Consider the following 27707-nt stretch of genomic DNA (forward strand, 5'->3'; position numbering starts at 1 on the left):
AAAGATTAAAATAAGTGACAGAAAAACAACGATTTAAAAAGCTTAATAAATAATTAATTATAATCCAAGTGATTGTATGGATCTCTATTTTGTAATAAAACATTATTAGTTTCGAAAGTTTTTTATTTATTTAGTAATATTATAACATCGCAATAATGAAAAATTTATGATTTTTAATTTAATTGTATAATAATGTTATTAAATTATGAAATTTTAATAGTTTTCTATTTAGTAACATTAGTTGCACTGTAATTTCATAGTAATATACAATAATGAACAAATAAAATTAATGGTAAAGTGTTATAATAATATAAATCAAAATAAATAAAGCTGTAAATATTAAAAATAACTTTTTTAAATGAAATGTCATAATGTAAACAGAGATCTATCATAGAAACTCATTAAATATCTTAAAAAGCCTGGAACTCAGATTTTATTTAGATAAAACTGTGACTATTTTCTAATATTGGCTCCCCTATAAAATTTCATAATTTCGTTTAGTAACGGTTTTACTTTAAAGGTGCGATATATAGATTAATATTACGCTCCGTTCCTTGCAGTCACGTACGAAGATCATCTAGGCATCAGCTACGAAAATAATGAAAAAGAAAATTCCACATTGAAATCTGATAAGTAATGTTGCTGTATGGCATTACAAATAAAACGTTTCCATGTCAATAAAATGCATACCATCAAACCATTCCTGGCTAGGTAGGTACTTATTGGAAATTATTATGTGAAAAATTTTCTAGTGGTAATAGCGATATGATAATGTGCTGGACGGCCCCCGGACGGCCTCCAAACTAGGACAAATCCGGGGAAACCCGGACGGATGGCAGCCCTACTTATACATATAAGCACTGACCTCTATATTTACCACTGGACAGGCTATTGTCAACGTGCTTTTGTGCCCTTTTGATAATCGCCATTTTGGCGCTGTTAGACGTAGCGAGTGTCCGTGGTACTAAAATTATTTTACAGTGAACCAATGAACAAACACTTCTCTCACAACCATTTGAAATTATACGTCAAAATTAGTTCTGTGGACACTCGCTTAGACGATATTGGCGCTTCAAATGGGCACAAAAAAATTGCTGTCAAACTTACGGAACAGCCGGTCCAGTAGTGAATATAGAGGTCAGTGCATATAAGGTGGTCTCATTGATTATATTGCAGCTGAATGGTCTCATTGATTATATTGCAGCTGAATGAGTTTAAAAAATTAAAACTTCGTTCAGTAGATAAGATCATGTAATATGATTTTAAGAACGATTTACAAACTAATAACAAATAATAATTTTAAGTAAGTTTAAAGCTACTTACTTTTTACATTAATTATAAAATGTTAATACTAATTATACTAAAATGATTTACATTTAATATTAAACGTTGAAAATTGATACCAATTGTTAAAAAAAATATGGAAACATTATTATAAATAGGTACTAAAATTAATTAAATTAAATTAATGTTAAAGATTAAAAAGTAATAATTTTTGATTCGTCTTGAGAATGACATTATCATCGTAGGCGAAATACATGTGTGCTGTCCGTGGCCTTGCAAGTGAGTGAGATGTTTGTAGCGATTATAATATGAGTTCATTTGATAATTTTAGCATTCACTATTACAATTATTATCACAGCACTCTATAATTGCGCTGTGAACCTGTTGCGGAGTCCACTACCTACTCTATGGTAAAACATGGGTGCCAAAAGGCATAGGTACAGGATAAATATATATATTTTTTACTTTTTTTACAAAATTATCCAATGATTGAGGAATTGTAATCAGTAAATCGTAGACGACGTCGGTGACCGGGAAGGGCTGAAATATAAACAGAATAAATATAGGTATTCATTTCGAAGCCTGAAAGAAGTTTAGTTCGAAGGTTGAAATGAAAAACGCGTCGAAAAATTTCAGCCACGGTGGCTGTTCTCATTTAAGGAGTTCACCAGTTGCGTGGGACGTGTGCACAATCATTCGCGCAGACACAGGTGCTCTCTCCACTCCTTCAGTCTTATAGCCCAATGGGACACAATCTGACGCGACCGGAGAGAGATCTGGGGCCCGATTCTCCTAAGTTAATGTCAAAATTGAATAGAAATTGAATCGCACTAGCAGTTTAAACCATATCGGGCATTCTGCTACTAATATAAGACCAATCTTATTCCAACGACATTCGATTGGTTTGCGATTGGTCTGCTATTTTGGTGATTTTGGTCTATACGGTAGTTTGCTCTACAATCATATTGCAATCGTAAATCATTTGCAGACAAAATGATTCATTATTGAATGACACAAAGGATAAAAACGTTTATTTCAAAGAAAAATAGCGGAATGCCACATACGCTTCAATCGCAATTGAGTCGGGATTGGATCTCAGTCGGATGTGACTGAGCCGACTGAGAAATAAACGTTTTTATCCTTTTCTGTCATTCAATAATGAATCATTTTATCAGCGGAATCGTGTCCCAGGGCCACGATTATAATTTAATCATTGAGACGTTTGACTCAAAACGTTTAACATTTATGAAATAGGTTTACACTCTCAAGCCTGAAAAGTACATAGGCTTTTTATCCAGGTGGTGGAAGTAGTTCCTGTGGACAGGAGTGGAATCCAGGGGAACAGCTACTAAGAACAAAAAGTCTTACTGGGCCTTGGTAACTTCACTCCTAAACTTCTTAGTGGACTCATAGAGCATCATCTTAACTTCTGGGTAGCATTCCAATAAGTCTTTCCAATTGTCCAGGCTTAAATACACTAGGTCTACAACCTGTGGGAGATAATATAATCAACTCAATGGTGGAACTGTTTTGATTCCTAATTATGTGGCTCAATGTATGTTGATGAAACTTGACAGTAATATATTATCAGAAAAGTATATAGGCTACGTTATTTGAATAAAGTCGGGCCGTTGCTTGGTGAAACTGCTAACAAAATATTTTTTGCATACATTTTGTGAAAACTGCTTAGCTATATATATAGATTATATTATTTACGGTCTTTAATTCAATTCGCTTCAAATAGCTCGCCTCGATAAAATACTTACAGTTCGCGAGTAATAGGAGAAATAGAAACCCACGTTCACGAAGAGCCCAGAAACGCATCCAAAATATCCATTCGTGTACAACACAGATACCAATTTACTCTCACCACTGCAACAAGTATACGAACTTCATTATTATTCATCATCATCATCGTCGCCGTTGCCATCAGAACAATTAATATCGCTAACCAAATGCGAACCCCGACCAGCTAAGTCCGGCCTTTTTTTTTCTTTCTTTTTTCAAAAAACCCGCGTTCCTTCTGACCTCAGTTGCCAGTTCTCAAAACCTTTTACGACCAAAAGAGTATTTAAACACTATTAAATTGAAAAACCTTGCAATTATCAGACTTTTGTCCCACTGCAGCGCAAAGGCCTCCCCTCACACATGAGTACATTCTCAGACAGAAGGAATGAGCGTTACTCTCCCTTAGATTGATGTGTTTAAAATACTTGCAGTGCAATTTCAATTTAAATAGTCTTTAACAAGGCCACAAAGAACGATCATCATCTGCCTAGAATTTTCTCAACGGGAATGTTGGGGTCGGCTTCCAGTGTAACCGGGTACACCTGAGAGTACCAGTGTTTAACAAGGGGCGACTGCCTATCTGACCTCCTCAACCCAGCAGTAACCAGGCCAACCCAATACAACTTGGTAAGACTGGTTGTCAAACTTTATGATCGATGGATCCGCGCGGCCTTCGAATTTAATGGGCGTAAGACGCTACGAAGCTAATTAGATAAGTGCTCACTTTTTGTCACTATACCACTTCTCCACTTCACCTTCATGTATGAAATAAGTGACATTAAATGTGTCGCCTTCTCGCACAATGCACTTCCCTGAAACAAACGTCAAACAGTACTTTAAGAGGTATTTTCTAATGGGAATATGTATGTTGCGCATTAGGCACATCAAGAAAAAAGAAATCAAGAGAAAAGATTAAGTAAGTACCCGCACACTGCAAACTTTTGGTCGGGCGATAGTTTGTGTGGGCTCATGAATCAGTATGGAGATGGATGGTAATAACTCTCATTACAACGATCAGATATTTAGTCGGAATCAGACCGACTGAACCATCGTGTCGAGTGTCTACCGCCTAATTGGTCAGCAGCGTGTGGGTACTAGGCAAATGATTCTTACCGGGAAATACTGTCATTCGATTAAGTCTGGCCGCTAACTGGCGCTTGAAGAAATAAGGCAGTTGCCTGAACGTCGCTGGGGCTTCTAAATGATGTATGTACAACTCACTAAACAAATCATGCCTCAGACTCGTTGGAGCTTTGTACGCTAAATCCGGTAGTCTCTCACCTAAAAAGTTTTTTTATATCTTAGAATACATTTACATCAAACGACCGACTGTCGTTTCCCAAAAAAAAGAAAGAAGAAAACGGGCCCAAATGTCGTCTTCATCTTTTCTCATCATTTCACACATCACCATTGGTGTAGTCCAAATGCTCGTGCACAATAATATGTCCTGCGAAGCTGGCTGATCTCCTGATATGAGACCAGCCGCCGCGTGGCCGAAATCGGTCGTGGACGCCATTAATATACTTATGTAGAACATAATAATAAAAAGTACCAAAAAACGAAACTAGCCTTTTTGCCTATCCCAAAGTTGATGCGTATACGCCAAAATACTGTCCGTTAATGATTTGCACAGTCCACAATTGCTCAAATATATAAGCATTTTCTTGACAGCTTCGTCATACAAGTACAGCTCACGATATTTGGTGCGGGCAAAGTTAAGCGCCATAGCCAATACATACAAATCCACTAGTTGTAGCACAAAGGTCATGAACACCTTGTAATATACCTCATTTATAGTTAGTGGCATTACCTAAAACAAAACGTCAAGTACTCGGTTAGAACCATAGACATAATATTAGTAAACAGGACTGCGCATATAAACCCAAAAAACGAGCCGAGTGAAACAGTTAGTACGGAGGCTGTCTGTCCCTTTCTAATAGGGTGACTATGAGATTAAGCTATGTGAGACAAATCCGAATTTGCTAAGATTGTTAAACACAGATTAGTATTGAAGTTTTAACTTACGCAGTTTGTGACCTTAAGATACTAATAAAGGCTTTTATATAATAATTAGCGGAAATTAGCAGTATAAAAGCAGGAAGATTCGAAGTGAAGACTGTTTTTTTTTTGTATTTCTACTTCATATATAGACTGCTGAGCCATTTATGTCGCCTTTCTTCATTTTTTGGGAAGCTATAACAATAGTACAACAGTTTTAAAATCCATCACCGATATTTTGACTCGTTACAAGAATTCATGGGCACCCTAGTTGTTTGGTTTACGAAAATGTTATTATTAGCTAACCTGTGGAGCGATATATTGCAACCACCATAGGATTCACTTTTGCAAGTAGAAACGCAACACTTTTTCACCATTTTAACAGTTTAAATTGATTTAATACAAAAAAATATAAACAAAATTTTAAATGCTGATTACGCGCCAAGAATGTTCAGGGTTACCGCTAGAAAATAAAAAAAAGCAAAATAAAAATTTATGTTGTTTATGTTTTAATAATAAATACGAATAAATTAATGCGATTTTTATTAATTTGTTGACTTACAATTGTTAAAATAAGATAAAAATATAAGTGATTCAATTGTTTTTTGGGAAGACAAAACTTTTGATCACAACATTTTTTTATGCTGGCAAGGTGTTAGAAAGAGACAAACAGCCTCCGTTCGAACTATCCCGCTCGGCTCGGATTTGCCTCTGTGTATTATGCAACCAATTTAGTACCTTATTGCGTTAGAATAGAGTTCATTTTCGTAAATATATATTTTGAGCGTGCGCAATCTTGTTTAGTAATATTATATCTATGGTTAGAACACGCGTATTAGGTTTGCAAGCTTCGAACACGTTCATGTCGCTCTGTGTCTGATCTCTCTCCGGTCGTGTCGGATTGCCGGCCCATCAAGCTATGTGAGTGAAAGAATGTGGAGGGCTCTTGTGTCTCCGCAAATGCTTGTACACTATAACTGTAAAGCGCAGTATGTCCTGCGCAGCTAGCTATTCGCCTTATAGTAGGGGAGCCCACGAGGCTAAATGGGGATTTACTCGAGCGTCGTAGAGACCTATTGGAATGCAAAGCTTAGATGATAAGAAAAAAATGTTATATGATATATACCTTTACATCGGTGGGGAAGCGGCTATAGATTTTTAAATATGTAAAAAAAAAACTGTTGCATAGAGAGCTCGAGCGCATCAGATATTGATAGCATCAATGCCCTACGTATTTTTAATAATTTACGTATGTTAATCTGATCGTTTGCATGATGCGGGTGGTTGTATTTAAGGGTTGAAAATGAAAAAAAAAATATCGAGCGCGTCAGATTTTCTAAGGGAGTGTTAAGTACACCAAAAAAAGCTCTCATTCACTAATCTGACGATTTCGATGGGACGCAAACTCGCGCCCATTTTCATAATGTGCAAAAAAAATCGCCATTTTGAAATACTCAAGCGCGTCAGATAAGATATATATGGTTCATCTATATGTTCTAAACGTACTGTCTCATAATCTGACGATTATCTAGAGGGATTCGCCTGATCTGACAAAAAAAAAATAGAAAAACGGTTCACTTTAAAGGCCATCCCTGCAACTTCCCGCTAATTCCATTCGTGGGCTTTGATATTGTACTTATGACATTTTTGAGCTCAAAATATAATTTATGTGATATTTTGAGTTCGCTGAGTTCAAAGAAATAATATTTCTATGCATTTCAGCTCTCTCAGCTCGAAAGTCTGATAAAAGTTTCATAGAACACTATTTTTGGAATTTCCAAACCGCAATAACTTTTGAATGGATCAACCAATTTTCACGCGGTTGGCACCATTCGACGCAGTTTTATCATCCTCGTAAGTAATTTTGCAATTTTAATTGTTCGAACCACAAATTTCGGAGTAATCCCGAAAAAACACTTTTTCGGGTTCAACGAACGAATCAACCGATTCTGACCAGCTTGGTGGCGATCGACGTGGTTTTTCAAGCTCAAAGGCGGATTAGTTTTTGAAGTTAATCGATAAAGCCGGTTAAAAGTTATTCCAAAAAAATCACATTCAAAAAAAAAAATCTTATTTTTTTAAATCATTGAACTTAATTAATTAAAAAGCTCAGGAAATAGCATGCAAATAAATAAGTGTATGCTTTTTTTGTAAATTACATGTATTTATAAAAAAATACTTAAAAAAAGCTGAAAACAATTGAATGTTTTATAATTAATAGATTAATTAATCATCATCTTCATCTGAAGAATCATCTTCCTCTTCTGGCTCAATTTCATCCTCAGATTGCGTATCTGTAACAAAAAATTAGTAAAATATTTAACAATATTTTTTTTATGAACAACGTGTTTTTTTAATTATTGAAGAAAAGAAATACCTGATTCTGGAGTATCTTCAAGAATATCAATATAATTATAAAACACGTTGTAAACAGTATGCCACGAACGAGTCTTTATGATCAGCTGTGATGGCGTCATGGCAACAGAAACCAGAGTAGGGACGGAGTGAGAGAGTAATAGATAGAGAAAGAGTGAGAGAGGAATAGAAACGCGGAGAAGGAAATGTAGGCATCACGCAGCTGCACGCATTCAACTTTATCGACGAATGTTTGTTATTTCGGCTTGCGGAAATCGTCAGATTATATATTTTTAATTATTCTTGAATTATTTCCTTCAAAATAAAAAAAAATTTAGCTACGCTCGAGAATGTCGAGATGACGTTTTTTTTTTACAACTTTGTTGCCCTCCCCTTTTTTTACGTCACCTTCAAATTGTCAGATTAGTGGAATATACACTTTTTAGGATGTAATTAACTGGCCCTACGTTAATCAGACGCGCTCGAGAATTTCTGATAGTCAATTTTTTTTTACTAATCAGATCCTGTATCCTTAACGGGTGGCCTTATATATGGGCCTCATGTTATGTGGAGGTACTTAACCACCACGGAGGTACGTAACCGGGTACAAGGTATCCCCCTGTATATTAATCTGCCGCGCTTTAGTAAATCCCAAAATCCCCGCTTGGGCTCCCCTACTATTACATGCAAGCAGCGGCTATAGCCGACTCGGTTATAAAGGCGCGGCTCCACCGCAGTGCACGCTGTGCACGGACACGCGGCGCATTTTAGCTGCGTGTATTCATTTGTTGGACAACGTGGGTCTACGTTTCCACTGAAGTACACGAATATGACCCACGACTATGTATAGCGTGGCACGTTCCACAACGTGTATGACTGAAAACTGCTCTGCGATAACCGAGCTGTACATAGTCGTGGGTCTTATTCGTGTACTCCAGTGGAAACGTAGACCCACACTGACAGCGTTGAGCTATGTAACCGCCTATTCGAGCAAGCCACGCGTGTATCAATGACGTCAATTCATGCGTAGCCTCTCCGTGGGTTGCAGTGGACACAACCACATACATTTTCTTACAAAGCGAAGCTTAATACACGTGCGTAGCCTCTCCGTGCACCGCCTTTACGCAAAGACCCATCAATTACATAATTAATTTAACCATGAAAGTCAAATTACGACACCTTTATTTTCTTACTTATTCTGTTGTCTACTCCACATCAACAGCTAACTCTAAGTATACACACGTAACTTTAACTTACCGTGTCTAAATTGGTAAGCGTTTGCGTCATTAAGATATAAGTGAATGCTAATACGTAATCGTGGGCCCAATGCCTCGGAACCACAAACGTTGGAACAGATTCATCTGGGTCATCTCCAGCGGGAATATCTCTGCTAACCCGAGCACAACCTGCATACATACCAAAATGCACACTTAAACATCCTAAATAAGGCAAAGTATAAACCTACTAATGCAGGCCGTATTCAGGAAGAAGGTTCGTACCTACCTAGCCGACATTGATCTACCAGCGCTTATTGGCGCTGGTCCATTCTATGACAGTTGTTTTTGCTTCATTTTGCTGATGTTATCTGCTTGCTTTATAGATATGTTGTGAGATGAACCAGCGCCGATAGCGGTGGTAGATCGGCGCAAGCCACCAGCTTTCTATCTCAGACATTATTTTCGAAGAAGCGGCTGCTTCTTGCTTTAGGAGGCGGAATCAACACTTTTTAAAAGCCAACGACAGCCCCAAAAATGTCCGTCCTTCACCACTTCCTATGTTTTTAGCCAGGAAGAAGACATGATGGAACAAACTCCTCAGCAACACAATTCTGTCTGTATGGTTGAAGTTGAAGCACAAGTACTGGCTTCATAAATAATGATTTGCATTAGAGTGACTCTTTGTTCTGATGAAAATCAAATATTACCTTCGCCTCGATCATCAGGGTGCATCCACATGCTTAAGTCAATTATGTTTGAAAAATTGCGCACGTCTAAAAGGCGGACGGGGAATTTACCCTCTGGAAAATAATTAGTTTGTTGAAAAAAATTAGCAAACTATCAGTGAGTATCAACTGGGGGGGGCCACCAGATTCACCTACACGATTCACCACGTCATGCTGAGTTAATCTTTATTTCGGGAGACACAAAGGAACGTTGGAACCACGTGGTGTGGTCTTATAGCCGTTCCCAATATTACTTCTGTTGGGAACGGCGCGAGCGGGTAAAACACAGCAATTATTAAAATGATGAAACTCACCACGTCTGCACGCGATGTACACCCATCCACAGGTAAAGCTGTGCATTATCAGCAATATAATAGAAATTTTCAAAATGACAGGGGTTAGTTGTCTCTAAAATTATACAAATTATTATTTAAATTCAACTTAACGTAGGTAATTATAGGTACGTGTTTGCGTAGGCCCTGCTTACGCAAGACTAAGCAATTCTTATCATAGCCGACGATTTTGAACTCAAACTCAAAAACGTTTATACAAATAAGGCTGATAAATCAGAGTTTATCGAACACCAAAATAGAAATCTGCCCCAAAAACGCCCGCTAATTCCATGCGCAACTTTGTCAAAGACCGCAATATTAAAAAAAAATTGTTGGCATTATTGTATGCATGTGAGTGTGCACGAAATTTTACGAAACTTCTGATGATCTATGATCTTGAGGTATCCAGCATAGCTTAGTCTACGAACATCTCCAATAATTTTCCGATTCTGATGAGACTTTAGACTAGTCTTGCTTTGCTAGTTCTTTGAATTGTCAAGATTTGTCTTATCAAGATTCATAAGCACCTATCTCATAAACCGTGAAATTATTTCCAATGAAATGTATATTTGTGTACCAGCTATTAATTATAATAGGCCATCAAATTAAACAGTCCAATAAAAAAATAGTAGTCCCCCACTAGATGGACGATCTGGCCTTGGTCTTCGGGAAGCAGTGTATGCGGGTTGCTGAAGATCGAGCAAGATGGCGAAGCCATTGTCCAGCAGTGGACGTCTTTCAGCTGAAAAGACGATACAAAACTCCAAAAATCAAGGGCCATACCTTAAAACTCTTACAGAAATTACGATGAAAGTCCCAGAAGGACTTCAATCTTAGTATTCTACCGTATTGAAATCTCCAATCATTGTGAATGATCGTACACAATGGTATGAGGAAAGTCAACAAATCTACGTACAACCCCCAGCGCTTGAATATTTTAAGGCCAACGCGTTGATGCGCGCACTTGTTTTTTAAGACAACAAGCTCAATCTGAAAATTGAAGTAAATAGTATTATATACTGGCAGATATCATTACATGTACTGTTCCATGTTAATGTAGTAGAGAAGAAAAATAATCAGTTAGTCTGTGATATTTAAGACTCCAGAACATTGAAATGCTACTAAAAAGGTAAAATCACTAAAAAACAAAAACTGAAATCTTACCTCGTAAAATTCACTAAGGAAGTTTATTAAATGTACCGCGTCGAATATAAATAGCAGTACGTACATCCGCACCCAGAGATTGTGTCCAGTTGGCAGGACAAACAAAGTGTGCACTATCATGGCCGTGACTAGAGGGCCCACGAACCACGTCAGGTGCAAAAAATACACGTACCAGTTGGCACCTCGAGCTTCTGTTGGATAACGGCTCCACTGAGAAAAAGAATATTCTCTGTATAAAAATCATTTATTCAAACTTGGCTGAAAAACAGCACTTAATGAACGTTAAAATTTGTAAAAGACAGCCCCGATGGGCGTGTCGAGCCGTCTTTAAAAGTTGCTTCTTTGTTGTCTTTAGTAGTTGGGGAAAGGCTAGCCGATGATGCTGATGATTTAGGTAGAAATCTTATAATATATTTCCACGGTACCCTAACTTGCTCGTATGGAACAGTGTTCTTACCGGAAGCCTGATGGTTTTGCGTCCTCGAAGCAAATATTGTACCGTGTCGTAGGGGTTCTCAACGAAGATGTTCTTCGTAGCCATGAAGTCGCTCTTTTGTTGTGGATTACGCGTGATCGTTCGTCTCACCTAGGGCCAAAAAGTTTAGCTCCTAACCACGTGAAGAAAAAAACAATATAAAAGAACTAATTAATATACGAGTATGTTATAAGCTGCTATTGATCTGTTACGGTGAGTTGCACCGTTTATTTATAACGGTAACTCAAATATTTCCAGTTATCAAATCATCTGAGGCTTGTCATGGTTTGGTTATCTTTATAGTTAAAGGGTGCAACTGACCCTTAAACAGTATTGTTTATTTCAAAAGATTATAGAGTTTTAAGGGGGATTACTTTGTATCTTGAGGGGACTAGTTAAAGATTATGACAAATGAATGTTATTTTGGCACCAGAGAAAAAAAACGAAAATAGAAAAAGTGCGAGTCGGACTCGCGCACGAAGGTTTCCGTGCCATCATTTTTAAAACCGCATCTACCTGTTGCCGTTATCGATATCGAGCAAAAATGAGCAAAAAATCACGTTTATTGTATGGGAGCCCCCTACTCTAGTTTTCAGTATTTGTTGTTATAGCGGCAACAGAAATACATCATTTGTGATAGAAATTTCAACTCTCTAACTATCACGGTTCATGAGATACAGCCTTGTGATTAGGGCATGCAATACCGGTTAACCGGTTTTGTTTTTACCGGTAAATCGCCCATTTTTGCGAGTTTTAAATTACCGGTAAAAATAATATGAAACCGGTAATTTACCGGTTTTTACGTTTTTCTGATAAAATATAGCAATTGTTCATTTAACGTCAAATCTTTGTTATGTAGCCTGAATATAATGTAATGTTGCATACATTACGTATTGTAAGAGTGTTAAAGTTGCTGTTTTTTAGGAAAGTAAACTTGTGTGTCCTTAACTATCTCTAGGTTAGATACAAATCTTCTTTCTCATTTTAATTTATAAAATCTAAACAAATTGTATTCATTCGGTTATTCTGTTTTTCCTCATAGCTGTCAGCTCATACTTGGTACAAATGTAGCTAATGCTTATTTTACCTTCTCTATGACCTTACTGAGCAAGGGCTTTTACTTCACCACCATGCGGCAGCTCTGAGGACACGGTGGAGCACACAGTCCAGGTGTGCACTGCCTGGGAAGGGTACCGCCGTGTTGTCGTCGAGGCAATAGGCAGCGGCGACCTTTCGCGTCCTTCCCTGGTTCAAGCCATGGTCCGGAGCTAGAGGGAATGGGAAGCCGTCGCCTCCTTCTGCGAAGCAGTCATGCTCGAGAAGGAGACGGCGGAGCGACTGCTAGTAGCACCTCTCATCCCAGCCGCTGTAGTGAACCAGGAAGACACCACGGGCGCCAAGGGTCGAGAGACGACTCCCGGCCACTGTAGGCGTCGGTCTGTGGGCGGTGAGTTCCACCGTCTGCATAGACAACAGACCCGTGTCAGCGGCGCGCGTTGTTCCACAGGCTCCTCAGGGAGATGTCAGCAAACCCAGTGGGGCCCAGCAGGGCCAAGGACTGTCGGGGCCGCGGGATTGTTCGAAAGAGTTACCGCGACCCTGGTCCATAAAACGCCTACTAAAAAACATGGGTTTTAGTCAGAAAGAGTCTGTCATGTGATGATTTACCATAAAAAAGGGCTTTCACTTCAATGAAAAATATATTTTTTTACGGTAATTCTTAGCGTTTATCCCGTCTTGTGACGGGGTCGGCTTTCCGTATCTTCCTTCTTCCACTTCGCTCTATCCTCCTGAATAGACATCTTCCTCTTCGATTCGCAGATTTTCATGTCATTCATTACGACACTCAAACACCACGGTTTCGGCCTGCCTTTGCGCCTTTGACCGGGTATATTGAGATTGAGTATCACATTCACACTGCCGATGTCCTCAGGTGTCACTCCTTTTTACATGTCCGTACCATCGCAGCCGTTTCTCTTGCATTTTGTCGGCGACATCGCGTACGGATGGTACTGACATGTTTTTTGTTACGGCCCATGTCACAAAAAACGTTTACCACCTTATACTTTGCATATTTATTTAGTTTTTGCTTTAAGACTACCCAATCTTATTATTATAATATTACATTAAAAAAAAAAATACAAAAATTACCGTTTTACCGGTTTACCGGTAAAAATATTTTTATTACCGAATTTTTACCGGTAATTTTTGTTTTACCGAAATTGCACGCCCTACTTGTGATAGACGGATGGACGGAAAAACAGGAGCAAACTCAATAGAGTCCCGTTTTACCCTGTGGGTAAGGGACCTTAAAAAGAACTTAATTATGTACCTGCTCTGTAATAGTACTCTGAAACGCTTTGAGTTCGATATATAGCACGTCAACAAAATCTTCAGCTGTAGCTGTCACGCGAACAGGTCGTACTTTAGTGCCCAGGAGCTGCCCAAATATGTCTCCCTAGAAGTAACAACAATCATTAATAATGTGCCAGTGCCTTCATCCCTGAAATCTTAAAATTGCTAGCTGTTTAATTGCGCTCAAATTCAAACGTAATGACATTGATATATTTTTAGATCAAATACTACAATATATAATATCTTCCACACTGATTTTTATAATAAAGAGGAAAAGTTTCTCGTTTGTACACTTTAGGCTTAATAAAGTCTCCGACTACTACTGGACAGATTTGATAAATTATTTCACTGTTGGGAAGCTAGACTATCCAAGAGTAACAATGTATACATTTTATCCGGGTATGGCAAAAAGTTCCTGCGGCACGCGGGTGCAATAGCGGGGGAAAAAGGTTGATTATAGTTAGAAAGTCCAAAACAAAACATTGTATACTTCGTATTCGTTACTTAAGTGGTCGCACGCACGATTGCTGTGCAATAGATCTCAGATTCGATTCCCCAGCCGAAGCTGGTGATTGATACTCCCGTCCTTTGGAGAGCACGTAAATTTTGGTCCTGTGCCTGATCTAAGACTGGGCTGTCGAATCTAAAGTCACATCGGGGGAATAGTGAGTGCACCTGTGTCTGCGCAAAAGCTTGTGCACCACAATTATGTCCTGCACAGCTGGCTAATCTCCATATATGAGAACAGCTGCCGTAGCCTAGCTAGATCACCTTGGACACCATTACTATACTTCGTACAAAATAATTTAAGGTGGACTCACTTTACTGAGAGTAATAAGCTTTTGACCATTTTTACTAAGCGCGACCCTTCCTCGATGGACAACACATACATAATTGATCATATCTTGTTCTCTAAATATGTCGTGGCCTGGCAGAAAGAAATGTATGATGCTGTTGCTCGCCAGCTGTCTTTGCATCTGTTCGCCTCCTTTAAATATCGAGTCCAAAATGCTAAATGTTCTATAATAAAAAAAATCATTATTTTAGCAAATACAGCACCCTTACCGAATGGCTTACTGTATGTAGAAGTTCTATAAAGATTGTTTACCTTTAGTCAAGGAGGAAGGAAGGATAGCCGAGATGCTATAGGGAAGATATGTGTCAGGCAACTTCTTGTGGGCAACGTAAGGTAGGTTTTACTACAACTAACGAGACGTTCCTTGTCAAATAATTTCAAAGACTGGTCTTGACTATTTTGATAATAATGGGCGGGTTCCATAGAAGGCTCCTCGTGCCCCCAATACATCGGCAGTTTGGCGCGCTACTTTTTTAGGAAATTACGTTATGCAATCTCAGCTAATCATTTGTTCTCCATGCCTTTAGTAATTAAATGCCTACTTAAATAGCAATTTACATGTATGTTTAACTTACTTTCTGTAGAAATAGGAATTGAGATCCTGTCTAAAAACAGTATTGATGCTCTCGTTATTGAGCTGGGCCAATTCTACAGCCATTGTTCTGTAAAGTAAAAATTATTTAGTAATCCATCATTTTTGACACTATGAGTAAAACTAAAGACCCTTATTTGTAACTTCATTAAAAAGGATCTATCTACATCCACCACAATTTATATGAAATTAGGCACCAACCTTTTCCAGCAGTATTTGAAATGAAGGACAGATCTCTCAATAATGGTCTTGTTAACTCTTTCGGATTTAAGAAAACTTTCGAGTTGATTGACAGAATGCTGGAACTCATAGTGTCCTCCGACATCCAACACCAAAAGCGTTAGAGAATAAGCTGAAATGAACCTACAAGACAAAAAATATACAAGTTCACAAACTGTATGATCTTGTAAAAGCTATGCATATTTGATCCAAAACGCACTCGAAATATGTATATGGCTTAATAGTATCCCACCCAAAACAAAAATGTGAAAGGCTGCCAAGTTCGATAATATGGAAATCCTTCGCCTATAAAAGAAGTGAGATCTGAATAAGTACCAAGTTCCATACACATACCTCAGTTAAAAATAGTTACTTTTTAATGATGTTACTTGGCAAGTTTTCACACACCTTCTTATAAACCTACTAAACGCAATGAATCAAGTATTTAATTTTCTAAATAAATTTGCCAAGTAACATTATTAAAAAGTAACTATTTTTAACTGAGGTATGTGTATGGAACTTGGTACTTATTCAGATCTCACTTCTTTTATAGGCGAAGGATTTCCATATTATCGAACTTGGCAGCCTTTCACATTTTTGTTTTGGGTGGGATTTCATTTATTTTTGTAAGGTTGTTTATTTTATTTTTTTCTTATGATTAAGTTACTTAAGGAAATGTCTCATTTATACTATCTTTCAGATTTTTGAATATGCACTATGCTTCTTACAAAGAAATGAACTAGATTAACTAAATGGACTAGATTTACCAACTGACTGACATGACATGTTATCATATATTATGTTCGTGGATCAAAGTTACACATTCGTTATTTTCGAAAGTGACTCACACTTGGCCGTTTTCAGATTTTTACTTTGACTAAATACAAACCTTTGTAACGAATTTCAGATCGGTACGACCATTCGAAGATATATTATATAAATATAGATAAATTTTGTTCGTTTTAGTTCCTTAGGGGTATAAATTTACAGTGGGTATTTTACACCTTCATTATTTTGAAACCGACTCACACTTGGCCATTTTCAGATTTTTCCCTTTACCTTGACATAAAGACCTACCTCCATGCCAAATTTCAAGTCAATACGACCATTGGAAGTGGTCTAGGTTTTTGATGAGTGAGTCAGTGAATCAGTGAGTCAGTCAGTGAATGTATAGTAAAAATAGCGATTTTCTGACGTCAATATCTCAAGACCTACAATAGGTATATTAATGAAATTTTGTATTTTAGATAAGTGAAGGGGTCTCAACAGATACTAGAAATTTGAAATGTGTAAATAAAATAGATTTTGAGTTATAGGGGAGTCGAATTTGGCCCGAAATGGTTCGTGTAATATAACCCACGGCCGGTGTGTCGCTTTTTTTGCTTGAACTTGGCGGACACACTGCCGTGTGTCTAGATATGGTGTGTTTATATAACCTAAGATTCCAGGGCCGCCAGACCCTACTTATTTTCTGGACAAAACATACACACATCAAAAAAAGTTTGCGATCACTTCGAAAAACTGAAATATTTTTGGTTACTGTAGATTATACTATGATTTTTTCTTCTTTTTAGATTCTTTATCTATATAAATATAAATGAAACCCGCTTTCCGTTGTCACGACATAACATGAAAACGGCTTGACCGATTTGGCTGAAAATTAGAGGAGAGGTAACTTAGACCCGGGAGAAGGTTTCGTCACCATCCGGCTACGGGACGCGGGTGAAACCGCGGGCGAAAGCTAGTTTAAAAATAAAGTATTAGAACATAAAACAATGAACCCGTTCAATTGTTTTTGCAGTTTTTGCAAAGGCTTTCAGTCCTAATAGCTTACGCTCATTCAGAAATCTGATTTAGTCAATTATAAGCGATTCAAGATATTTTTCGCGGAAAGTTGTGATTGAAAAAATGCCAAAAGGATTTATCAGAGGTTTTACGAGCTAGTATATAGTAACTTCGAGGGAAGAAGGATACACCACGAGAGTAATAGCACACAGACTTACTATATCCCAATCCTGTGTCGTGGCTACGTTGCAGAGGTATCACGGAATGGGGAATTTAGCTGACCGACCCCGCAGCGGTCGCCCAACTGTTTTGAAAGCTGCCCAAAGCGCTATATTAGATTGCTGGCAGCCCGTGATCCAACAATCAATGCCACTAAAGTAAAAGCAGAAGTCAGGGCCGCCTCTGGGCTTGAAGTTAGCACGCAGACCGTTCGCAATTGCTTGCACCAGGCTGGATTACGAGCACGGAGGTCTTGGCGAGCTCCGCTCAATTCCCAGCAACGTCAACAACGAAGATTGCAGTGGGCTAGACTTCGGCAAAATGAAGAAGGTGAGGACGATTTGGCAAAACTGTCTGTTCGTTGACGAATCCCGAATCAGCACTCATCCAGATAACCGACGTGTCCGTGTATGGAGAAGATCAGGCGACCGTGAAAGACAAAGAACTGCCACTGGAACAGTTCAGCAAGGCGGAAAATCGGTGTCCTTTTGGGGTGGCAATGGCATTATAATTGGAGCTAGAACAGCAGGCATTGACAGCAGACATGTACAAAGCAGTTGTTATTGATGATATCGTCAGACCATTCCGAGTAAACCATGTGCACCATTGTACAGTGGCACATTTGTACTGGTCGATGAAAATGCGCCCGGACATCAAGCTCAATTTCACTAATTTCAAACAGGGTATTCCTATTTAAAGAAAGCATACAACATAGACTTTTTCGTGATAAAGTTTTTAAAGAATTATAGGAGCTTATGCTATTGATCGCAAATGCACTAAACACACTAACACTAACCTATCATGTATACGTTTTGTCTTTCAGAATAAAATAAGTAATAAGTTTTTTTTTGTCGCTGGGTAAAAAATGCTATTACGCATGCCCTTCCCGTCGGGGGACGGGAGAGGGGTATGTGGGACTCCCCGGGAACGACGTTCCCGGTATACCCACTAAAAAGGCCCAGCGGCACTCCGACCTCGCCTGAATGGAGGGGGTCTGGGAATCTAGTGCATCCAGTCCCCCACCGGCGATTGCCCGCCTCACGGCAGGCCCCTCATGCCTCCCCCCAGTGGGGAGGGGTCCCTATGATGGCCGGAGCACAAGGGGCGATCCTTGTAATGCAGGCGGTGGCACCCCCGCGCCTGTCGCCCGCTGATCACCCCCCGGGGCGGATGGGGACGGACGTTGTGTTCGCCGTCTTCCACCCCTTCTTCGTCTGCGGAGCGGCGCTGCAAGAGGGTCGTTCTCCCGCAAGCGCTCTGCCGCCTCCTTCTGTGACATGACGTCCTCACAGAAGGAGGCTACCGCGTCCCATGCCTCCTCACTTCCCAGCATGACACCAATCACACTGGGGAGCGAGAGGTCATCCCCGACCACTGCCACCAGGGTGCGGCGGGGTTCAGTCCACGATGGGCACACCTGTAGTGTGTGCTCTGCTGAATCCACCTCGGCTTCACAATGGTGGCACTTTGGGGTCTCCTCCCTCCCAATCCGGTGCAGGTACGCTCCAAAGCAGCCATGCCCGGACAGCACCTGCACCAGATGCATCGAGAGGCAGCCATGCCGCCGATCGAGCCATCCATCCAGGACAGGCCCGATGGCATCCAGCGTCCGGCGACCGAACGTTGACGAGGCAAGGTCCTCGGCCCAGTGTCGAGTGATTGCTTCCCTCGCCTCCTCACGCACTTCTTCCCGTTCGATCGGGTCCGGGTGCCGGTCTAGCGCCCGGGGGGCCTGGGGGCCTAGGATCTTGCTCTAATATGTTTATGGCAATATCTATACATATAATAAAATGATAGGAAAGTCAAAACTGTACATTGAATTTTTTTTTAAAGCATACTTGGGGGTGGTCCATAATCGATTCTGAACCCAAATATGTAGTTTTTACAATTTTTGTCTATATGTCTGTATGTTTGTCTCGGATAAACTCAAAAAGTACTGCATGGATTTAAATCCAACACATAGGCTATATATTATCACGGTATCACCTACGGGGGTTGAGCAATGAATGATTAAATAAACGAAATTGGAAATTCTATATAGCTCACGCAGACGAAGTCGCGGGCAACAGCTAGTATTGCATAACTCGATAGTTGATCGATAAAAAAATCAAAAGCCTGTGTTGATCTGCGTTTTATAACCCGTAGGACTAGTGGTCGCAACCGCGACTGCTATGACTGGGGTCTCGAGTGTGTTGTGTTATTATTGAGTTTCAAATAAAACATTTATAGAGTAGCCGCCATTCTTTATTCTGTCCCAAAGAGAGAGATCCGTCAGTCACACCACAGGTTACATAATGTTGCACAGATTGTACAATATATAACATCTCCCCTTTCCTTATAACTAATATATTCTATAAAACTAAAATTATATTTTGTCTTAAGTGTAACATAGTCTTTCAAGTAATGTGGAAGTATGACCCTTCTACCACTCCTAGTTTTCATAGATTTAACAAAATTATCTGGACTTACACCGAGATTGGACTGGGAATTATTATATTTGTATGTCTCTAACCGACCACGGGACTACAGAGTCCCGGATTTTTGGAAGGCGAACGTGGGGCCGAAGCCAACACGCTGAAGCCCTTTTGAGACAACTTTAATGAAATGGTAACACAAAACCGACGATTATCCCTGTATAATGTACCCAAGGACAATCCCCGGTTCTGTGCTAAACTATTGCTAACTATGGATGAAAACTACTTGGGCTATTGTGATGGGATGCTAGTGGACTAGGAATGGGGAAACTACGGGAACTATGGCACCTGCCGATAACAATGTAATAAATACACGTAAAAATGGCAGGTGGAGACTCGCCAACTCACTTACTGGGCCCCCGGGAATCAGTCGCTAAATCGCAACAAGGGGGCAACAGGTACATGAGCGGCTGAAGGGTGAGGATACCTCGGCGGACTTTAAACGCAGATGACGCGCTCCCTGTGGGTCCAGCATCACCGGCCCACTCGCCACTTACCACGAGGCACCTACCCTCCGAGCGGGCTGCTAACCCTACTCTAGCGACTCCACTCTGACCGGCCAATGAAGGCAAGCCAAGAGGCGGGAGACCTATCCCCCGTCATGCTTCACTCCGGCAGGCCGGAGATGGGGGACAGTATACTCTCCCTGGAGCACTCGGATATATAGCCCCGCGGGGTCGCAACTCCTCGTCATCCGCCTCAGATGCCCTGCGGGGCGAATTATTATTATTATTATCCACATCGTTACTTGTATTTTCACACAAGCTATCTTCTATTACATTGTCCTCTAACATCTCATGTAACTTCCCACCAACTATTACATCCTTCCTATTTCTTTGTATTACATTTCCTTGTTCTGTCTTTATTTTAACTGACCTGGGGCCCAAGCCCTGTCCTACAATAACTCCACTCCTATGTGGCCCTGCACAATTTTCTTCTTTAATTTTAACAACCTGACCCTCCTCAACACCTGGTAAATAAGACTTATTTCTATCATAATATTTTTGTTGTATCAATTGTCTACTTTTTAACTCTTTTCATATATGTATGTCTATCCTTATTTTGTAACTGATTGTGGAACTTAGGTATTGTACTGTTTACTTTTCTATTAAACAACAATTCAGCAGGAGTTAAGCCTGTCTCTGACACTGGTGTATTTCTATAAATTAACAATCCTTCATAAATATCTCTATTTTCTTCTGTTAACTTCTTAAACATTTTTTTGACTGTTTGGAAATGTCGTTCAGCCAGGCCATTACTTTGATGGTACTTTGGAGATGACAATTTATGATAAAAATACCAAGATTGTGCAAAATTTTTAAATTCTATGCTAGTAAACTGCGTTCCTGGGTCTGAATATAGTACCTCTGGTACCCCATGCCTTGCAAAAATTATGCCTTTTCTTTTAAAGCCTTAATCGTACAATTTGTTGTTAAATCTTTCAACTTGTTAACTTCAACATATTTATTGAAAGAGTCCACCACTAATAGATATGGAATACCCTTTATGAAGAAAATATCGGTTGCTTAAATTTGCCATGGCTTTTCAGGCACTTCCTTACAAACCATGGGCTCACTCCTATTAGCATTTTGAAATTTCTTACAAGTGTCACAATTAGTAATTATATCTTCTAACTCTTTAGTCATAGTTGGCCAATACATAGTACTTTTGGCTAGTGACTTACACTTTACTATACCCAAATGTGCACTATGTATTCTGTTTAACATTTCTTGTCTATAGTACATTGGAATTACAATTTGACAACCCTTTAAAAGTAACCCTTGATATTCACTTAACTCATCTCTATATGAAAAACATACTTTAGCTAATGAACTTACCTCACATTTGTTATTTGGCCACCCATCCCTTACATATTTAAGAACACTCTGTAATTCTAAATCTTCTGCAGTTTTCTCAATCATTAATTTTAATTTCTGATCAGTTATCTTGAATTTGGTAAAAACTACTGCTACATGAGCTTCAATCTGTTTATCACTGGTCTGCATGCTAGGCAAATAAGTCCTACTCAAGTGATCTGCTATGACTAATTGTTTGCCGGGTTTATACACAATACTACACTTATGTTTTTGTAAATCAAACCTCATTCTTTGCAACCGGGGTGGGCATTTGTTCATTGGTTTGGCAAATATTGATATTAATGGTTTGTGATCCGTTTCCACAGTAAACTCCTGGCTATACAGATATTGATAAAACTTTTTACAACCAAATACAATAGCTAGGCATTCTTTTTCAATTTGACTATACATCTGTTCTGTATTGCTTAATGACCTTGAGCCATATGCTATTGGTTTATTATCTTGAAGCAAAACTGCACCTAATCCATCTTTACTTGCATCTACCGATAAAACCATTTGTTTATTTATATCAAAATAAGATAATACTGGAGGATCACACAATATTCTTTTCAAATTATTGTATGTAGACTGTACTGTGTTGTTCCATATGAAGGGAACATCCTTTTTCAACAATTGCCTTAAGGGCGATGTTATTTCTGAATAATTCTTAATAAACCTTGAAACATAATTGGTCATACCTAAAAATCTCAATAATTCAGTCTTATTTATAGGTTGCTTTAATTTAGTAATCGTTTCTACACGGTCCGGATCTAATTTTACACCTTCACTACTTAAGATGTGGCCTAAATACTTCACTTCCTGTACACATATCTGACTTTTTTCTTTCTTGAATCTAATATTAAATTCTCTTGCTCTACTCATAACTTTTGTGAGGATCTCATCATGTCTTTCTTTTGTTTCTGCGTGTTTTAACAAATCGTCTATAAATATCTCTACTCCTGGTATATCTCCAAATATTTTTATGAATAATCTGTGAAATACTTCTGGACTTGAGTTTAACCCATATGGTAAACGGTTAAAACAATACCACCCAAATGGAGTATTAAATGTTGTAAGCTCTCTACTGTCTTTGCATAATGATACCTGCCAGAATGCTCTGCTCGCATCAAAAGTACTGAAATATTTAGAACCAATTAGTTTACTTGTAATTTCTTCCAATGTAGATAATAAAAATTGTTCTCTTAAAATCTGTTCATTGAGGTGTTGAGGATCCAAACATACTCGAATTGAGCCATCCTGTTTACCTACTACTACCAGTGAGTTGACATATTCTGTAGCTGTCTCTATCTTCGATATGATACCATTACTTTCCATAAATTCTAATTCTTCCTTTAATTTTGGTAACAACTTAAATGGTACATGTCTACATGGCTCCACTTTCCCTATGGCGTCTGGTTTCAATTTAATGGTATACTCATAGTCTTTTACTTTTCCTATTCCTGTAAACAAATCCTTATATTTAGTAAAAATATTCTCCATTGTTATGCTATCTATGTTTCTTTGTAATAAATTTAAATTTATAATGCTAGGTAAACCTAATATTGGTTCAGATTCATTTCTACAGACTTGGAATTCCAATGTACTTATAACATCTTTAATCTTACATTCTACAGAAATTCTGCCAACAGTACTAAGGCGTGTTCCATCATAATTTAACAGTTTTAGGTTTGAAGGTTGAATATCTGTGATTTTAAATCTTTTACAGTCTTTAATTGAAATAACATTGCACTGAGCACCCGTATCTAACTTAAAGTATAGACTATTCTCGTTTATAGAATTAAGAAATTGTACCTTTACATTCCAAGACATCTTATTGACAGAACACACACGTACACTGCCCAGCAAGAACTCGTCTTCCTCCTCTTCACTCTCAACTTCTACCCTTCTTACTTGGGTGCTTGTAGGCCTTCTATATTCAGCACTTGTACACTTCTTCGCAAAATGACCAATCTTCTGGCACTTCATGCACTTCTTGCCTTCTGCTGGACATTTCCTCTCCGCGTGTTCCCATCCGCATCTTGAACACTCATGTTATCTGCCTTCTTGCTTTTTGTACTCTTTTATTCGATTAATTTCCAGTTGCTTTGTTTCCGAACCCGCAAATTTTGTTACTTGTTCAGCTGCCATTTCTGCAGTTCTACATATCAAAATACATTTATCTAAACTAAGTTCTCTTTCGCGCAACAACCGATCCCTCACTCTATTGTCGGTTACTCCTGCTACAATCCTATCCCGTAACATACGGTCTTTCATGTTCCCAAAGTTGCAGTCCACGGCCAGTTTCTTCAACTCAGTGCAGTAGGCGTCAAACGTCTCGCCCTGCGCTTGGGCTCTAGTAAAAAATATATGCGAAGACACACATTCATTTTTTATTGGCACGAAGTAATCATCAAACGCCTTGACCACCGCCTCGTACGTTGGCTTTTCAGGCACGCCCAGTGTATTAAAAATGTCAACACTCTGCTCCCCCATGCAGTGTAGTAGCACTGCCACTTGGACGGACTCCTCATTTTTAACGATACCGGCGGCCTGGCGATATATCTCGAAGACCTTCATCCACCTCTTACGGCCCTTTCACACGGCAGTCCAGTTTTTTGCAGGATACCGTTTTTTGCAGGATCCCGTTTGATCGCAAAAGATATTATATGCTAGTGTTCACACGAGCAAACCGCATGCAGGATCCTGCAAATTGCTGTTCCCGTCGTAATATCTTTTGCGATCAAACGGGATCCTGCAAAAAACGGTATCCTGCAAAAAACTGGACTGCCGTGTGAAAGGGCCGTAATATGCTTCGGCGGTTAACGTGGTCAATGGCGAAGGGGGTTTTAATCCGAACACCGCCACACCGCCATCCGTCGACATCTTGCAATTTTCTTCTTTTAATAACTGCTTGCAGCTTTAATTTTGCTGTTATTACCAGCACAGAATCTTTGTCGTTAACATTTATTTACTTCCGCAGCGCCATGTTGTGTTATTATTGAGTTTCAAATAAAACATTTATAGAGTAGCCGCCATTCTTTATTCTGTCCCAAAGAGAGAGAGATCCGTCAGTCACACCACAGGTTACATAATGTTGCACAGATTATACAATATATAACAGAGTGTGATTTCGGGCCGAAATCGCAATCGTGGGTTTGTCACAAACCCAAAAAACAAACCGTTTGTGGCTTTGTGGGGTGAAAGTTTATAACTTTCGAGAAAACAGCCCGTAGTCTGAAAGTTGGTGATTGATACACACGCGAATCGGAGAGCACGTTAATGTCGGTCCTGCGCCTGATCTTGTCGTGTCCGATTGCCACCCCATCGGGATATGAGAATGAAGCAATAGTAGTGAGTGCACTTGTGTCTGCGCAAATGCTCGTGCACTATAATATGTCCTGCGCAGCTGGCTGATCTCCTTATTATGAAAAACGGCGTACGCCGTACTACGTAGCCTATAATCGGCTACGAGAACATCATAATTAAATCAATCACTATTAGGTATAGTATTGCGAAGTGCGCAAAACATCGACTAAACTATTGATTTCTGCTACTTACTTGTCTGAAACGTCGGAATTAATATTAATATAACCTCGATAAAATCCGTAAAAATAGTTTTATTTAAATATAGACTAAACTGTTACGTATGCGCCAGCCCCGGGCAGGAAGAAAAGATAGCGGAATATGCCACAAGGAAGGTAGGTAAGGCGCCTTGTTATAGGTCAAGTAACGAACGGTAGGCGTCATCAGTTACTAGACCTAACGAGACGTTCCGATTCCTTGTCAAATCAAAAGCAACGTGTCCAAGATTGTTCTTGGTTAATTGGTGATTTTATTGTTATTAGCTCCAACCTTACCCGCCCTCTTTGGGTTCCATTCCTCGTCCCTCGAACACCCGCATTTTGGCGCGCTACTTTCTTATAAGATTTTGTGTTATGGCCCATGGCTTGCCGTAACTGAGCGTTTATGTATTTAACGAAAAGTAAAACGAACAGTACATACCAATATAGAATGCCTATAAACATTAGACAAATTCCAACACCGATGTTCTCTCGGTCGATTAAAAATCTACCAAAATGTAAACCCATCATGCCGTTTTCAGCAAGACTTAGGCTTTCAGCAAAGATCTGAAATGGTTAATAGTGAGAATGTTACGTCTACAAACTAATGACATAAGGTCGTACTGCGGATTGTATTAACCGATCCATCCGTTCTTTTGCGATTGGAGATTGATTTTTGACATCAGCTTCATATAAATTATCATCATCATCAGCCTCAGTTCTGGTCTGTGTGAGAGGAGGCCTGTGCCCAACAGTGGGACAGTATAAAGGCTGATGATGACAGTAATCAATAAATTACCAAATGCAAGTCGTCCCAGCTCAAATCAATTGGCAACTCTATAACGTCAGGCATCCAACAAGTGTTTCGGAGCGTAACATCCAATAGTCGCATACTTTTTGATTCAAAGTCGAACTTCACACAGCTCACCATGAAATAGTGACTGGCTCCAAGTACAACTAAGCTGTTAACCAGTTGCCATTTAATGATCTGAAATAAAAGGTTCAATATCATCTGCCTAGCATTTTCCCAACTACATATGTACATTGGGGTCGGCTTTCAGTCTAACTGGACGTAGCGGAGTACCGTTTTTTACATTGAGCGACTGCCTATCTAATCTCCTCACCACCACCGTCAGCTATCCACAGAACGACCGAGGCGTGCTTTGCTTAACCTTAATAACGATCGATCGACCTTCTCTGCTTTGACTTAACCCCAAGTTCTTCGACGAGTAAAGCGGAATGGAGAAGTCTTTAAATAACCAATGGAATTTCTCCGCTCATTACCTCTCGCAACAAATACCAATGAGCAGGCGGAGTTAAGATGTGAATAATGTTTAATTCTATTGGTTGATTAAAATACCTTTGTTAAGCAGCTAGTACAAAATATAAAACGAAACTTACATTGATAAAAGTTCCGTTCACAGTTGGAATATCACTAATGTATTGAAAATAAGCAAATATAATATAAATATGCGCAAACTTGCACAACGTGTTCATAAGAAAGCTGGTATCATCGTCGATTTCTGATTCGAGAATAGATTTGATGACGTCGAACCAGGGCACAGCACCGATTACGTCCAAAACAAATGCTTTTGATGCGTAATTGAGGAAGCATTTCTGCCTGTCAGTTATTTTAATACCGCGGTTGTCGTAATAAGGCATCTGAAAGGGCATCAACCAATGATTATTTCAAGCAGTGTGAACTAACTGCTCTGGTCTGCTGCTGGGCCAGAAGTCAGGTTCAAGTCAGTTTTCTTAAAACAAATAATGCATCTTTATATACAATTTTCAAAGTAAAAAGAAGTTTCTAGAAAAAAATACATTTATGTTTTCAGTGAATGTTACGCTCTAATACAGGAAATAGCATCTTTACATAATTTCCTTGGAGTTATGCTAAACTTTGAATCAAACAAAGCGAATCGAAAAACACTATTATATTATAACTGCTGGCTTGTTATAAAGCAATATATTCATCGTACTTATGTATTGAAGAGATATTAGATAGGGATACGATAGAAGTTGACATAATAAATATATGCCCGTCATAACACTGTCACTTATATTACTAGTAGATACTCACACAAAGTTTCATTATAATATCAATCCAGGAAATGCAGTCACAGAATCCACTGATCATCGTAAACACCCATCGATTGACAGCTCCAACGCCACCTTAAACCGAAGCCATAACTTACGTCACTAAAATATTCTATTATCCACGTCCTGACCAAAATGTCCAATATGAAGTATAATTGTCTAATTAAGAATATAATATCGGTCAATCCTGGCTGGTTTCAGCCGCAGCGACTTGGATTTGTGCTTATTACTGAGAGCTGCGCTGGTGTGCTCTCCAGTGACTGATAAAGCCAAGTTTTGCAATGAATGTATGATCACATTCACTGCAAATCAGCCCGCCTCTTATACAACATGTAACTTAATTAACGCTCATCCTG

The 27707-nt window shown here is 39.1% G+C and overlaps 2 protein-coding genes across 2 annotated transcripts; both read right to left on the minus strand.

Annotated features, from left to right (window-relative positions):
• Positions 1 to 1662: 1662 nt before the first annotated feature.
• Positions 1663 to 8841, minus strand: LOC124643043. Its single transcript, XM_047181881.1, has 7 exons — positions 8683 to 8841; positions 4642 to 4882; positions 4186 to 4353; positions 3797 to 3884; positions 3051 to 3156; positions 2653 to 2774; positions 1663 to 1824 (listed from the first exon to the last, which is right to left on the minus strand). The coding sequence occupies exons 1-7, from the start codon at positions 8839 to 8841 to the stop codon at positions 1788 to 1790; spliced, it is 921 nt and encodes a 306-aa protein (XP_047037837.1). The 3' UTR covers positions 1663 to 1787.
• A 1596-nt stretch (positions 8842 to 10437) lies between these two features.
• On the minus strand, positions 10438 to 26751 carry LOC124643042. The gene is made up of 10 exons (XM_047181878.1): positions 26656 to 26751; positions 26054 to 26242; positions 25697 to 25821; positions 15343 to 15504; positions 15125 to 15211; positions 14515 to 14713; positions 13671 to 13796; positions 11321 to 11449; positions 10864 to 11073; positions 10438 to 10689 (listed from the first exon to the last, which is right to left on the minus strand). The coding sequence occupies exons 1-10, from the start codon at positions 26749 to 26751 to the stop codon at positions 10438 to 10440; spliced, it is 1575 nt and encodes a 524-aa protein (XP_047037834.1).
• Between the last annotated feature and the right edge of the window lie 956 nt (positions 26752 to 27707).

Source organism: Helicoverpa zea, chromosome 26, assembly GCF_022581195.2.
Source record: "Helicoverpa zea isolate HzStark_Cry1AcR chromosome 26, ilHelZeax1.1, whole genome shotgun sequence".
NCBI classification, from domain to species: Eukaryota; Metazoa; Arthropoda; class Insecta; order Lepidoptera; family Noctuidae; genus Helicoverpa; species Helicoverpa zea.